The 15460-nt window shown below is 42.5% G+C and overlaps 1 protein-coding gene across 1 annotated transcript in view; it reads right to left on the bottom strand.

The window, feature by feature from the left end:
* TUBB6 (tubulin beta 6 class V) overlaps positions 1-15460 on the bottom strand; it is a 47505-nt gene that overhangs the window by 7017 nt on the left and 25028 nt on the right. Inside the window, exon 3 of the mRNA XM_086965251.1 lies at positions 198-308. Coding sequence (XP_086821377.1) covers positions 198-308 — 111 coding nt within the window. The remainder of the gene's footprint in view (positions 1-197; positions 309-15460) is intronic.

Genomic DNA, 15460 nt, shown 5'->3' on the forward strand with positions numbered 1-15460 from the left:
TGCTTGTTCAGAAATACAGTCTAGTAAAAAGGGATTCATTCCCCTACCTCGGAGAAACCAAAATGGAATATACATTGTAGTTTGACCCAAGAACCCCCCCAGCTCATTTAAGGTATCATGCCGGTGAGCTAGTGGCCTGTACAATCCAGATAATCAGGGTGATAACAGAAATAATATCTGCAGCTATGGCAACATACCAAATATGAAATTGTCAGGCCGGAAGAGCTGCCCGAAGGGGCCAGATCGCACGCTGTCCATAGTCCCTGGTTCCAAGTCCACCAAGATTGCTCTGGGCACATATTTCTGAGCTGTGTAAAAAGAGAAAGAACTTATGAAATAATTTAAACTTTGGACTAGTGGATTTTATGAAGCTATATATTCATTTATTTCTTTTGAATATTGCGAAGCAGAGAACAAGTATACACGCTCTATGGATTGTTTTAACTTTTTGTCATGTCTGGGTAGAAACGACACATAATGCAGTGGGATGACGGTTCAATGTACTTGGAAGAAAATCGACGAGCAAGTTGATGTACCAATTTACCAGTTTTTGCTTGTAATGTAAAAAAATTTTTAAAACTCAATATTGTTCCTGCAAATGGCTCATACGACGACAAGGGAAAATTATTTCTTTATTTAATTTTACCTCGTGGTAGTCTGTTGAATCACACCCCCAACCCCTAGCCCCCCCCCCCCCCCCCCTCAAAAAAACCTAGCCCCACCGCTCTTACCTGCACGGGCCGCGGCTGCTTGTAAATATTCATTTTGTAACTACTGGGTGTCAGCAAGTTAGGTCTTCACCAACATTTTGGTAAAAACTGTTATGCATGAAGGGAAAATGTTTGGTCCTGCGTGGAAATAATTTAGTTCTCACTTTTTTAATCAGATCAAAATAACTGGAAGCTGTACCAAATGGTGATATTAAGCAGCGGCTTCTTTAATTCAGAAATATTTACAAGTGGAAGTCATCTTCCAGGATTCGGATAGAATCAGCAGTTTGGGATATGTTACCTTTGCCAGCCTGGTCCCAGTGTTATGATTGACAATTGAAGAAACACAGGATATTAACTAAAGTTTATGAGCAAATAATGAGTTCGGCCATATATCAGGAAAAACTCGTGCATACGAGTTATCTTTTGTACTGCAGCATGCTACATGAATTTCAAGTACAAAGAACCATGATGGACCTCAAAATTCCTGCATATCTAGGGCCTGATTGACGACTTGATCCACCAGGCATTTCCCTTAGGGGTAGGGGCTGAGCCATTGGACTGGAGACAGAGGCAACAGCCTTCCCAAGATTAATGACAGAAGGCCATTCACCTTGAAAAAAAGAGTTGGAAAGAAAGAGACAGGAAGGGATCAAAGCCTGTTTTGAACATTTGTGCTCAGACCCTGGTCATACCTTATTTGTGATATGTCTAAAAACTAAAACAAGTAACTGCAAACATGTTGCAGGCATACTATTAAGGCATCTTGGTGGAATCTGCCAGTAACAGATCGAGAGGGCTGCTTGTAAATAAGCTATTAGACCATGGGTGTTTTATAACGTCCTGTGCTCTTAAAATGTGTATCTTAGGGCTGAACTTAACTTGTCCAATAGTGACACTAGAGTTACAGAATTAGACCCTTTTAAGATGAATGATAAATACAACGGGCTCAATTGACAAAGATGTTGCTATCAGTAGATGTAATATTGTCATGGTTTCCTCTTGGATTCTGTAGTACTAGAAGGGTAAGTCGCAGCAAAACCCTTGTGAATTGGGCTCATATAAAGAACTGCAGTTGATTACGTTTGTTTATCTAAGATGTATCTGACCTACTTCAATAGAAAAGCACTGATATAAGTGTTATCAATGACAACTTGTGTCACGTTTGCAAAGCAAGGCTAGTAAAAGTCGGAAATATGTTCTCAAAGAACCCCCTGGGGCATTTATAGGAATTTTCACTAGCCTGTAGATTTCCAGAAGTACTATACCGGACAATGTTTACTCATGCAGACTTTCCAAACGGTGAAAATTCCACGAGTTAATCATAAAGAAATACGTTTCACATGAGGGAGAATATGTTTCTATATTGTGAAAGCTCTATTTAAACAACCTCATGGAATATGAAACTGTTCTCTGCCCCTTCTCAATCTGGAATTGCACTTTCTCCTACTTTTCACTGGAGTAGTTTTACCATTGTTTACAAAGTGGGTGTGACTCTTCCTGCAAAATGTTTGTGTATAGCTACAAACCTACAAGTTTGTGCGTGAAGACTGCATTTTAGACGTGGTAGGCACTATATAAATGCAACAATGCAACTCCAGAACAGCCCATGACCACCATCTTTACCACTGGGAACACCCAGCACTTTATTAGTATCAGTGAGCACTACTAGCACTTATTTTTGGGCCCGGTACTCTTGCTGTCATTCCCCATAAAGAGGGCCAACATTCTCTGTACTAATTGGGACTGCTGTATATAGACCCACCCAAGTGCACTCATGCGTGACACAGCGTATGGTTAGTGAGACCTCACTTAACAAAATCATCCTCATTCTTCAGTCACTGACCACAGCGATACCAGGTCAAACAGTATATTAATGCCTCTTGGTGTTAGGGTACTGACGTGGTCCATTTATATGTGCCCAATTTGATTAATGCCCCAAAAAACACATGCGGAGACCAAGTGGAGTTCAGGTATAGTTCAGCAAACATTAAAAAGAGCACACTGAAGACGAAGCTATTGAGCTAAAGCATAGATTCAGAATAGGAAAGATTGCAGGTGTGTAAGTGTGCGTGAGTCATCGAAGTAAGACCCACAAATCTATGACAGAGCATGCAACAACCATTATGCAGGAGAGAACCAATAACACATGGTGACGTTGTGAACCACGTTCTCTTTGCAGAAAGCCTTAACTCTCCCTGTCCTCTTAATGTACATTTTTTATGAATTATATATATATATATATATATATTTATATATATATACATAATTTATTGAAAAAACCATAGGTTTCACACATGTTATAGTTAGGAATTAACATTTAGAAAACCTTAGACATTCATTGCAAAAACCATAGGTTTCATACATGTTATAGTTAGCTGGACATTTCACTCCTACAAAACCATGGAAATTCCCCCGTTTTAGTTAGTTCAGCTAACTATAACTCGCGCGCCCGCAATGCACTGCTGATGACGGCACATATTACATCACTCATGAAATGGTCAGTGACATCAATCATGACATCACTGATAACATCTCAAATGACATCACTGATGACATCTCAAATGACATCACTGATGACATCACCCAGTGAATGTGTGTCTTTCTGAAAAATAAATATTTTTTATATATGTATACCAAAACGTCGATGGAAGAATAACCGGTTAAATAAGTGTCTAAATGGATGTTTATTTTTGTAAAATTGATTGTAAAACTGACTTATTAAGTGTATCTTACTGAATACATGTATTAGCGAGTAATGCTGTGTATAAATAGCTGCATGGGTTGGTGAGTAGCTACATGAGCGTGTATATGGGTTATTAGTTGTTTTTTTGAGTATCAGAAAGAGTGTCTGTATGGTTTGGTGGGGGGTATTACTTAGCGCACAGATGCATGAATGAGTGACTCACTGTATGTGTTTTGAAGACAGCATGTGTGCAGGACTGTATGGGTGGATGAGTGTGTGTGTATGGGTGTGTTAGTGAGTGAATGACTGTCTCAATAGTATCTATATGAGTAACTACATATGTTTTAAACTAGTATATGTGAGTATTGATGTATATAAGTGAGTATATGTGAGATTGAGAGATTGGAAGAGTTCCTGTATAAATAAGTATGTGTTTCTATAAGTGATTGTTTAAGAGAGTAAGTATGTGTACATTTCTGTATTAGTAAGTGTAGTGGTGTGTGTACAGCTGTATATGCAAGTAAATGGATGTTTGATAGTTTATTTGCATGTGTGAGTAACTCTATGGATGAGAGTCGGTGTGTAACAGGATGTATAGGTGTATGAGTACATATGATGAGTGAGTATATGTATGAGTGATTATATAGAACTGTTGGTGAATGAGTGGATGTGTATGTAGATGTTGGAATTACTGAATAGGTTGTTGTAACTGTTATTGGTATCTCCATTTTTAGGAAAATTTTAGATTCTAATTTTGAATGTGTGTATCAAAGGTTATATTAGGGTGAGAGGAGGTCTGCCACTCTTTCACAAGGATGATGTCATCAGTGAAGTCATGAGTGATGTCATTTGAGATGTCATCAGTGATGTCACTGACCATGTCATGAGTGATGTAATATGTGACATCATCAGCAGTGCATTGCGGGCGCGCGTTATAGTTAGCTGAACTAACTATAACGGGGGAATTTCAATGGTTTTGTATGGGTGAAATGTCCAGCTAACTATAACATGTATGAAACCTATGGTTTTTTCAATTAATTTCTACGGTTTTTTAAATGCTAATTCCTAACTATAACATGTGTGAAACCTATCGTTTTTTCAGGGAATTGCTAAGGTTTTTCAAATGCTTATTCCTAACTATAACGTGGAAACCTATGGTTTTTTCAGTGAATTTCAAAGGTTTTCTAAATGATCATTTTTAAATGTATTAATTGTTATATTTTTTTATACTGATTTACTACATTGTTTTAAACTATTTATTTTTTGATTTTTTTTAATTACATTACATATTTTTAATATAAATTGAAAAAAAGTGTTTAAAAATATTAAAATTGTTAAAAAAATTATATATATTTTTTAATTTATATAAATTTTATATAGCAGGCAATGATATCCTATGGAAGGAAATTTAAGTTACTGGTAAGTATGGTTAAAATTACTTTTCAGGATCAGTAAAGGGCTGAAAGATGCAGCACTGAGGTCTCTCCTGATAACACGTGAGTAAATCGGAATTCGTAGTTCGGCTGATTTTTTAGGAACTTTTTAAAGTTCCAAAACTCCACACTTAGAAGAATTTCCAAGTGAAACCAGTCAATGTTAGCCTACGGAAGGAAATTCAAGTTACTGTAAGTATGGTTAGAATTACTTTTTAGGATCAGTAGTGGGCGGAAAGATGCAGCACTGAGGTCTCTCCTGATAACAGGTGAGTAAATTGGAATTCGTAGTTAGCCTGATTTTAGAGGAATATTTTGCTGAATAGTGAAGGAAGGGGGCAGGGCCTGAGGTGACATGTGCAAACACGCCCTGTGGCGCGTTGTAAGTTGGGGAATTCATTCCTCTTCAATCCTGAGGTCCCCTGTGGGCCAACTAGCCCACCAGGTACCTCCAGTATGCGCCAGGGAGCTGCGTTGCAGAGAGGTGTTCAGAGGCAACGCCCCCTTTTTACAACACTCTGCAACACAGCTCTGTGGCGCTTACTGGAGGTAACTGGTGGGCTAGTTGGCCCTTAGGGGACCTCTGGATTGAAGAGGAATTAATTCCCCAATTTAAAACGTGCCAGAGGGCATGTTTGCACACATATCACCTCAAGCCCCGCCCCCTACCTTCGCCACTGTGCAAACACGCCCCATAGCACGTTCTTAGTTGGGGGACTAAGTCCCCTTGCATGCTGGGGGTCCCTAGGGGCCAACTAGCCCACCAGGATCCTCCAGTATGCGCCAGGGGGCTGCGTTGCAGATAGGTGTAAAAGGGGGCCTGGCCTCTTTACAAGTCTCTGCAAGGCAGCCCCCCTGACATGTTTGCAGAGGGGGAAACTAATTCCCCTTGAATACTGGGGGTCCCTGGGGGCCAACTAGCCCACCAGGAACTTCTAGTATGTGCCAGGGGGCTGCGTTGCAGAGGTGTAAAAAGGGGCATGGCCTCTTTACACGTCTCTGCAAGGCAGCCCCCGGCGCATACTGGAGGTTCCTGGTGGGCTACTTGGCCCCCAGGGACCCTCAGTATTCAAGGGGAATTATTTCCCCCTCTGCAAACGCACCAGGGGGCGCGTTTCCAGAGTGGTGCCTTAATTTTTGGGGGAGGGATCGGCAGGGCACGCAAACCCTACGTGTATACCGAGATTTTTTCAGCAACAAAATCTTTTTTTTTTGCCTTGGGGGTCCTTGTGGACGCCTGAGCAGGCCTAGGGGGTCAGGGTCTTTCTACCCTGCCCCCTTTGCGTCTTTTGCGCACTTGTTTATCACTTTTCTTGTGCCTCGGTTCTACCGAGACACAAGATGGCTGCCAACACTTTCTGGTTTGGAATGTTGACAGTTTTCAGCCAATTAGCATGCAGCTCGTGCTCGTAATGGTTTGCGTACTGTCCTCGGACGGTACGCGTACAGTACACCTTCGCAAATATATCTTTGATTTTACTTTTGATTTTCTAAGGAACTACTGAACGGATTTACAAAAAGCGTAATCTGCGAAATAAACTCTACCTTTTTGCTAAATTTGGTGTAATTCCGTTCAGCAGTTTGGGCTGTAGCCTTACTTAAAGGTTCCTATGGAAAATTGCATGGGAAAAACACGTTTAGGGACCCCCCTTTTTTCCCAGCCCCCACTTGACGAATCACCCTGAAACTTTAAGGGAAGGAGCGGAGCGCTCCATCTTCTTGGAGAATTTCGCGAAGATTCGTCGACCAGTGCCAAAGTTATTCCAAATAGAATGTTGCGGATTTCCTATGGAAACTAGGTCCTAACTATAACTACCTACTGGCAACCGCCAGTAGGTGATTATATATATATATATATATATATATATATATATATATATATATATATATATATATATATATATATAGTATCAATTCATAAATAAACCATTTATTTATACAGTGGCGGCCAGTAAGTTGAGCAGGTGGGGGTGGGGAGAGCAGGCCACATGCACACATCCTCACACTCACCCATCTATATGCACACACACACACACACACACACACATTCACAAGCACGCATGCATACACCCATTCACTGCACGCACCAATCACAAATTTTTCTTTAAATAGCGGCTCACAGTGGTGATTTTGGGTGGTGGAAGGGATCAGAGGTTCCTTGAGAAATAGGACTTCCACTTCCTCTCATTGGCTGACCTTGTTTTGAGCCAGCCAATTGCGTTGAATGCAGCCGTCACTACCCGGATTCCACAGACCTGGGGGGACTCTATCATCGTCCCAATTTACAAGAAAGGGGACAAGGCTGCAGCTAGTAACTACCGCCCGATCAGCTTGTTAGACTCCTCAATAAAAATCATGAGTCGAGTGCTGATGTATAGGCTGGAGGAGTGGGCAGCTGAAAAGGGAATTCTGTCGGATTCTCAATACGGTTTCAGAAGGGAACGTGGTACGCTTGATCAATGCCTGAGCTTAGAATTAATTATCGGAAAGTATACCAGGGCTAAGCCTGGTACCTTATATCTTTGCTTTGCCGATCTGAGTAGCGCATTTGACCTGGTGGACCACTCAATTCTTTGGCCAGTCCTGTTGGAACTTGGAGCACCCGAGGCTATCATTTTCTTCCTAGCTAGATTATATGATAAAATGCAAACTTGTGTGCGCTTTGGGGTTGGGGGGAGTGTACCCCTAACTTCGATGTTAAACGTGGTTTAAGACAGGGCTGTGTCTTAGCCCCTTTTCTGTTTACTTTATTTATAAACACAGTTGATCTGGCCCTGAAAATAGTCCAGGCAGATGCCCCCAAGTTCGGTGGTACAAGTGTCCCAGTTCTGCTATATGCAGACGACGCTGTGCTCCTGTCAAGGACCCCGATAGGTCTGCAGTGGTTGATGAACCAATTTTCTGATTTTATTAGTAAGAGGAGGCTGGTCATAAATAAAAGTAAAACCCATACGATGGTATGTGGAGATAGAAACAGGAAAAACAATGTCTTTTTTATTGATGGGGTGAAAGTTCAGGATGTGGAAAAATGTTGCTATCTGGGCGTCATCTTCTCCCATAATGGTAGTTGGTCCCATGATTTACAGAATGTATGGTCTAAAATGAAGAAAAGTTCCTATGGTATTTTTAAATTTGCAAATAAGATTGGTGATAGAAGAATTAATGATATGATACAAATATGTAAAGCGAAAAGTGTTTCAATTGCTTATATGGGGCAGGGTTATGGGGCGCCTCACTTCGGTTACCTCGTACAATAAATATGTGCAAAGTGGTGGCTTTCAAACGTATCTGAGTGTGGTAACCAAACCAGCCCATAGGTTTGTTCTAACGAGGCGTAGGCTGGGGTTAGCCCATGGGTTGGTGGCTTTTCCACAATAAAGAGACAGCCGGCTGGACCATGCCCATGTGATGGCCACTCGAAGCAGAGTACCCTGCACTTTTTGCTAATTTGCACATTATTCATGAATTTGAGGATTGTCTATTTAAAACCACTTTTCCAAAAATATGCTATTTTTAATGTGGAGGATGCCATGAATATGATCTATGAATTGAACTCGCCGGACAAATGTTTTTTTATTGCAACGTTTTTATGTAAGTCTATTCAACTCAGGAAGAGTATGATTTTTTTAATTCCTTATGTTTTTTTTAACTTATGTGCTTCTCTACTGTTAACATTTTGCTTGCTTACTTTTATGGTCATTACTTTTGAATGCACCGAATAAAGCTTCATGAAATGAAATGAGCCAGCCAATGAGAGGAGAGGTGGCAGGCCCTTATTTGCCACATAGTGGGATGGGGTCAGTGAGACTACTGACCCTATCCCACTCCGTGACAAGTGTTACTGATGGATACTTGGCTCTGTGTGCTTCAGGGCTTGAAGCTGAATCGCCCTGGGCCCAAGGATATCAGTGACGTACCCCCTCGCCATGAGAGGAAGTACTTCAAAGCTCTTAGCTGGGCTGAGGAAGTCATGCCCACAGGACTGTGAAATCCTCAGCCTTGAAGAGTTCAGCACCCGCACCTGCACATTTGGTGCATATACAGTGCCTGGCTGCCTGACCTGAACATGAAGAGTGTGTCAGGCTGAGGAAAGGTCAGCCTAACACACATTTTTCATGCTTGCAAAAAGGTGGGGGTCCCTCCACCCTTAAAGATGGGGCGTGCATATAATTATATTTATCCACTTTTTGTTTTACTATTGATGGGTGAGAGACTACACTAATTTAGATTAGAAATTGATCATCTTCTGAGACCAGTCAGAACGGTTATAAATACATAATTCGGCCATTAGCAGAGGACTCTCCTGAAATGCATTCTGAGAAACCGAGCACGCAAAGACTTCTGAGAAGCAGCCACTTTTTCTGGATAGCGTTTCCCGGACACCACTGTGTGTGGTGCCGCTGTCTCACAAAGAGCTTGGATCTGAGACAAGAGATCATCGTCCCAGACTGATATGATGGGCAAAAGAATGCCTACGGATATACTGTATCTATGATGAGTGACTCAATGCACATAGAGACTTACCCACCATAATAGTAACTATGTTACATGTGTTACGCAGACAAAATGAAGTCCAGAGGACTCAGTTGAAATGTAATCAAGCGTCTGTAAACACACCTTATAAGTCACTTCAACCAGAGAGAAAAATGGCTGGATTCTAAAATATAAACAGAGATGGTTAAACAAAGCCAGCGAGCTACAGTGACTGTGTTCAGGATTAGTCAGTTGACAACACTGAAACCAGAGCATCAGCTCGTTGCCGCTCAGATTTTATACAAAAACAACCTCCGTATTATGTGATGGTGAGGAATCACCTCTGCCCGTTGAGCAACTTAGAGGCAGAATTTAAGTGGCAAGACTCTAGAGCACAGATGAAGGGGACACAAGAAAGTGGAAAACAAAAGACTGCCCTAAGCAATAATACGCTGACCTGAGGAAGGAAGCGAAGAAGGAAGTGGTGTTTTCCGCTCAACTTCTTGCCATTGGCAGAGTCATAGCATTGCAGGAAGAGGAAATGAGGCAGTCCCATGTAAACCACACTCCTCTCTATGTTTGTCTAGTACAGTTGACTGTGTGGTCTTGGCAGAGTCATTTTTAGGTCTTAGCCACTGAAGGCTTTAGGCAGGCAGAGTGCTTCAAATACATAACATATACTTAGGATGGGCTTTGGGTCAGCCTCTTGAGCATGACTGGATGGTGTTGTTGTCTATCTCAGTTGTCTGCTCTTGATTTGATGGATACACTTCCTATTCTTTGTGTCTGTCCCACCCTGGAGTATTTCGGTCGCACACCATTCTTATTGGAAAGTTGTATCCTTACACTGCATACCTCAAGTAGTATCAAGAACTCTCAATACACCAATACCTCAGCCTTTTAAACTAAGGCCTTTTGACATTTCAAGTGCTTGTTTTAAGCTCGTCTTCAGTGGGCACTTGATTATTATTATTTTTTTTAAACAGTTCACACAAATCTTACCCTGACTGGTTTTGAAATATGTAGACACAGCACAGGTGTACTACAAATGGAACACATCCCCTGAACATCCACTGAGATTTCACCTTTCACGAAATGGGTCGTATTGACAGAATCAATTCAATGACCACAGTTTAAAACACCGTGAGTGGCACAGTACCACATGCCAAAGGTGCTGGTGTAACCTGCAGTTGCTGCAGCCCCCAAACCACTGTTTTCTTTAAAGCAACTAGCTGTTGGGGAAATACATTGGTGCGATGCCATGAGAAGCCGGATGTCTGAATTCAGTGAGCGCACTCAAATACATTTCAATTTAACGCAGAAAGGTATTACTCATGGCCGCAGTCCTTACAGGAAAGTCCTCACCTGGAGTGATTCAGGGGTTACCAGGGAGAGAAAGCATCACCTCTCAGTGCATATCCTTAATTGCACAATGATGCAATTAAGGATATGCAATTGATCACTGTCTGGATATTGCTTTGTTTTGCCATTTTTGCATTCCTACAATATCTCCGTGCTCTCTAAAGTGGACACACAGCTCAGCTTGTAAAGTGATTTTAAACACTTAAACAAAGCTTGATGCTCCCGACCATCACTCCTGTGCGTGTCCAGCAGTTGCTACGAGCATAGAGTAAGCACCACGTGCGTTCCAAGGACTTCTAAGCCTGGTCATCTTCTGAAATGGTGATCAGAAAAGGCCCCATAAACCTTCCTATTGCATGTCTCCTTTCTGCCCAGAAGCCATGCATGTGATTTGTTGTCCTTTTTTAATTGGGTTGGTTTTATCCCCCCCTGATTTCAGTTCAACAGTTGTAAACATCTCATATGCAATTTAATATCCAGGAAATATGAGATATGGACATCTGTTCAATAAACATCTGTTATTCAGCGCCAAGATACCTATGGGTGAACGTGCGCTTTACAAATACACGTTATGTTCTGTTATGATTTCAGTTGCATCTTGAAACTGGTTATTGGTGCCTAGTGATGCAGGGTGGTATTCTTATTTAACCGATAGAATTACACTTATTTTTTCTGCTGTAGCTATATTGTCCAAGCCAAAAAAACGCCATGCTGGATTTATTTGTAAGAAGTGAACTGTTGGGTATGGTTGTGTCCTTTACTGCGAGTCGTCTTTGGTTGTTTTATTTAGCCCTGTGCTGTCGATGACTGCAGCGGGGTTAGAAGAAGGAGGTGGAATTGAAAATGTGTGTGATTTATGGGAAGTGGCTACAGCGTTCAATAAAGAGGGAAAAGGTTCTGCCCCAGTCTGCGGTTTCATGTTGGTGTTTTTAATAAATTCTGGACGTACTTACGTTTGTCTATATTCTGTTTACCATTGTAATATTAACAAATTCAATAACATCTATTTGGTGTAAAGAAGAAGTAACAAAAATATGTCCCGTCTAGAAGACCATGCGCACCGACAGGTCTGCCATCCCACCCTCTGTTTACCCAACAATTTAGTGAAGATACCAGAAAGTGAAGGTGACCAACTTGCTAGAATGTGATTGTCAGCAGCATCACAAAGCTGCAGGTATATGCTCCCTCTAAGGCTGTGGGCTCACTGCCATGTGAGCCTGCAGGTAGCGCAATTTACTTAAGAGAACGCAAAACCGAAGGGACTAGCAGAGAGAAATCCGTACCCAGTAACGGGGTGGGGGGAGTGGGGGGGTGGGGGGAGTGGGGGGGGGGGGGGGGGGGGAGTGTGACATGCCTCTTGTTTGATAAAAAGACTAAAGATTACATTTTTTTTTAAACTATGATATGGGTAAAGTCTAGTGGCCCTCTTTCACAACTGCGTCTTTTAAATATATCCACTATTAGCAAGATGCGCAGGCACTAAATTTGCCGCATTTGCTTCAGGGAGAAACACTCTTCTTACAGCTGTCTAGCGTGTGTGACTGGTTACTCCGTTTTGTGTAGGTTTTATGTTTATCACGCCTAAATCCAATTGTTTCTTTGAAACTCTCTTCCTATGCATTGCAATCCACATTTACATCAACAAACAGCGATGAGAATACGACAGAGGTAGCTATGAAAAGGTAGAGGGAGAGAAAGAATGCAGCAGTGAAAGAGGGCAAAGGAGGAGAGAGGAAGAGGAAATACGACAGAGGGGTGGAGAGGAAGAGGCATAGAGAGAGGACAAATGCCAGAAAAGACAGGAATGGAGCAGTAGGGAAAGAGGGGAGACAGCACAGGAGGCGCTGTCTCAGTGTCTTGGAGCAGACAGTAGTGCAGGACAATCCAGACTTACTTCAGGAGGTGATAGCATGTTTGGAACTCAGATCTAATATTAAGCAGTAGTAACACACAAAAACGGTTTTAAATTGTACTCTTGGTTTCCCACTGTTGCATTATACACCACCCCTCTCCCGCCCAGGGGGTTACTACTACTCATGGATCTGCTTGGCCACAACCTACACAGGAACTGGCACGCCTCTACCTATAGGCACACACCATGTTGGCTGTAAATCCTACAAGTGCTTCTGTTCTGGTTGCAGGCCCTGAAACCCCTCATTCGTGTATCCTCCTTATACGAAATGCTCACATGGAGCTATCTACTGCCTCTTCCACTCATTTACTTATAAGGTCCCGGTCATATAAACGTATTACTGGCGCGATTCTCTGGAACGCGCTGTACAACCACTCGCAAGGAGTATGCATAGAGATTCATTCAGCATCTCACTCTCTAGTGCCTCAAGTAAAGACAAGTGGAAAGAGACACCCAAAACCTCTTAGATGGTACACTATGCAGAAGTGCCCTACATTTGTTGCGGTATCTCAGTACGGGGTGATACAACAACTAAATGTTAGAGCTGGTGGGCCCCACCCACCTCCTCTCCCTAGGTCCACATAAATCTCGAGCTATGTCTCTAAGCCCTATTTGAGATGTACACAGCATGTTAAAAAGCCTGTGGTCAAATCTAATAGTAAACACTTTGTCCTGGCAATCTAACATTTCCACAAGAGCCCTGTAGCTCGTCCGACGGTGTTAGTGGCTCTTTGTGATAATTTGCTTTGTTGGGCACTCATATTGGCTATGCAAATTGATAGGCATAGCAACCTCAGTCTGATCCTTGCAATTTGGTGGGCCTCACAAGCATACATGCCAGCAATTTCAAGCTGCAAAGAGGGAGATCTTAGAGAAAAAAATCAGGGCATATATTTTTTGCATTTGCTTATATGGAAGCAGAGGTAAGGTTACAGGAGACCGCTAAAATAAATCCGTTGTGGGCTTAAAAAGTAGGGAGTCTGCCCCGTGAAATGGGTCCGTTGGGAAGTATGCACACTTTTAAATCCTTTTAACTTCTGCTTACCCGTTGCTGCTAAACTTGCTGCTCAATTTGCTATTTGCACAAGGTGGAGGGAGGGAGACGGAAGGAACCAGAAGGGCCGCCATTTTGCCTGGTTAGCGGTCTAGTGGTTGCACGCTAGACTATTTAACAGCATGCTGATGCGGACGCGCAGCCGGTGCAACGCTGGCGTGCCTAAGGCAAGCCCGTCTGCGCCCATCCGTGCTCGGACCGGTCTCAGGGCCAGTCCCCTGGTCATTTATCCTCAGATTTCATGAGTTACACCAAAGGAGAGTTATTTAGGCTGAATCCTGGAAAGGGAACACATAGATGCCCTCCGATTCCCCTAAAAGCCGCAGATATATGCCACAGCTGCCGGCTACACCTCCCACATGTCCTTGACTTTCCAGCTACTGGTCCTGGTGTCAGACCAGTTAAGAACACAAATGTAGCTGATGTAGGTCCTTTAAAATGCGTCTTTTTATATGCTAGATCACTAATTAAACACAGTACAGAATGTGAGTTTTTACTGGGAGAATATGAGATTAAGTTGGCTTTCATTACTGATTACAGATAATGCTTTTGGACCAGATCTAGTGAAGGCAACTCCCCCAGGTTTTCATTGCTATATGCTGGCAGACTACACAAAAGAGGGGGGGGGGGGGCTGGCATTCATCTACCATGACTCACAGGAATCCACTTTCCATATTGCCTCCAAAAATTTTTGTGATGCCTTAGCTTTCAGTATTTATTTGGCACATTATAGTACCTTTAAAGGTATACTGCTTTACCGTCCACCTGGCCCTAAATGCGGATTTCTGGACATGTTAGGCACCCTGCTTGAGGAAGGGCTATGGCTAGACTCTTACACGTGCTGGAAGATTTTTATTTCCATCTGGAGGTCCCCTTGTATCCAGATTCTTCTCGACTGGAGCAAATTATGGGGGCTGTAGATCTTAAGCAGCTTTTAAGGTCCCGACTTATGAAAAATGTCACACTCTGGATGGGATCTATTCTAATAACCAGAACCTAGTTTGTGCTACAGCTCTCCCTCTTCTGTGGTCTGATCACTGTGCCATTCAATTTGAATTGAAGACTTCCTGGGGCCATTTAGCCGGGGTTAAGCTAACCCAGGAGATTGAAACTAGGGCCTGGGGAAGTGTGGACATTGAGAAATTAGGTGAAACTTTGAGGCGCTCAATGCGCCCTCTCCCCCTAGGAGTGAAAGAGGCCACATCAGCCTATACACAATGGTTAGATGCAACCTGCAACATTTTCGCCCCCGTAAAAAAGTGGACCCCCAAAAGGCCTCAACCCTCAGCATCATGGGACTCTGAGGAACTTAAAGCTAAAAAAATGGCCTGAAAGCAATTAGAATGGGTTTGGTGGAGAAAGTACTCAAGTGCTGAAAAGGAAACGTATAGACACGGCATCACCATCTATAAACAACTTCTACTAGAAGCCAAAAGAAAGTTTTTCACAATGTAAATAGCATTAGCCAAATCTAACTCAAAAGAACTTTTAAAAACAATTAAAAAACTTGCCACCCCTAATGTCCCCAAGAGCCTGAGCAACCCTGAACTCTGTGATAAAATGGCCGACTTTTTTAAACAAAAAGTAGAAACCATTTTCTCCTTGTTCACCCAAGCAGACAAAAGGTTACACGTGTGGCCGCACATGGATGGACTTGACAGCCCCTGACCTGTTTTAGAACAATTAGCACCCCTGGAGATACCAGAAATGATCAAACTTCTTAACTCTATTCGCTCTGGAGCCCCCACTGATCCATGCCCAGCGCTGGTTATCAAACAAATCACAGAAGTTATCGGGACAGCACTTACACACTTGCTGAATGCTATATTT

The sequence above is a fragment of the Lissotriton vulgaris genome, chromosome 4_1 (genome assembly GCF_964263255.1).
Source record: "Lissotriton vulgaris chromosome 4_1, aLisVul1.2, whole genome shotgun sequence".
Classification (NCBI taxonomy): Eukaryota; Metazoa; Chordata; class Amphibia; order Caudata; family Salamandridae; genus Lissotriton; species Lissotriton vulgaris.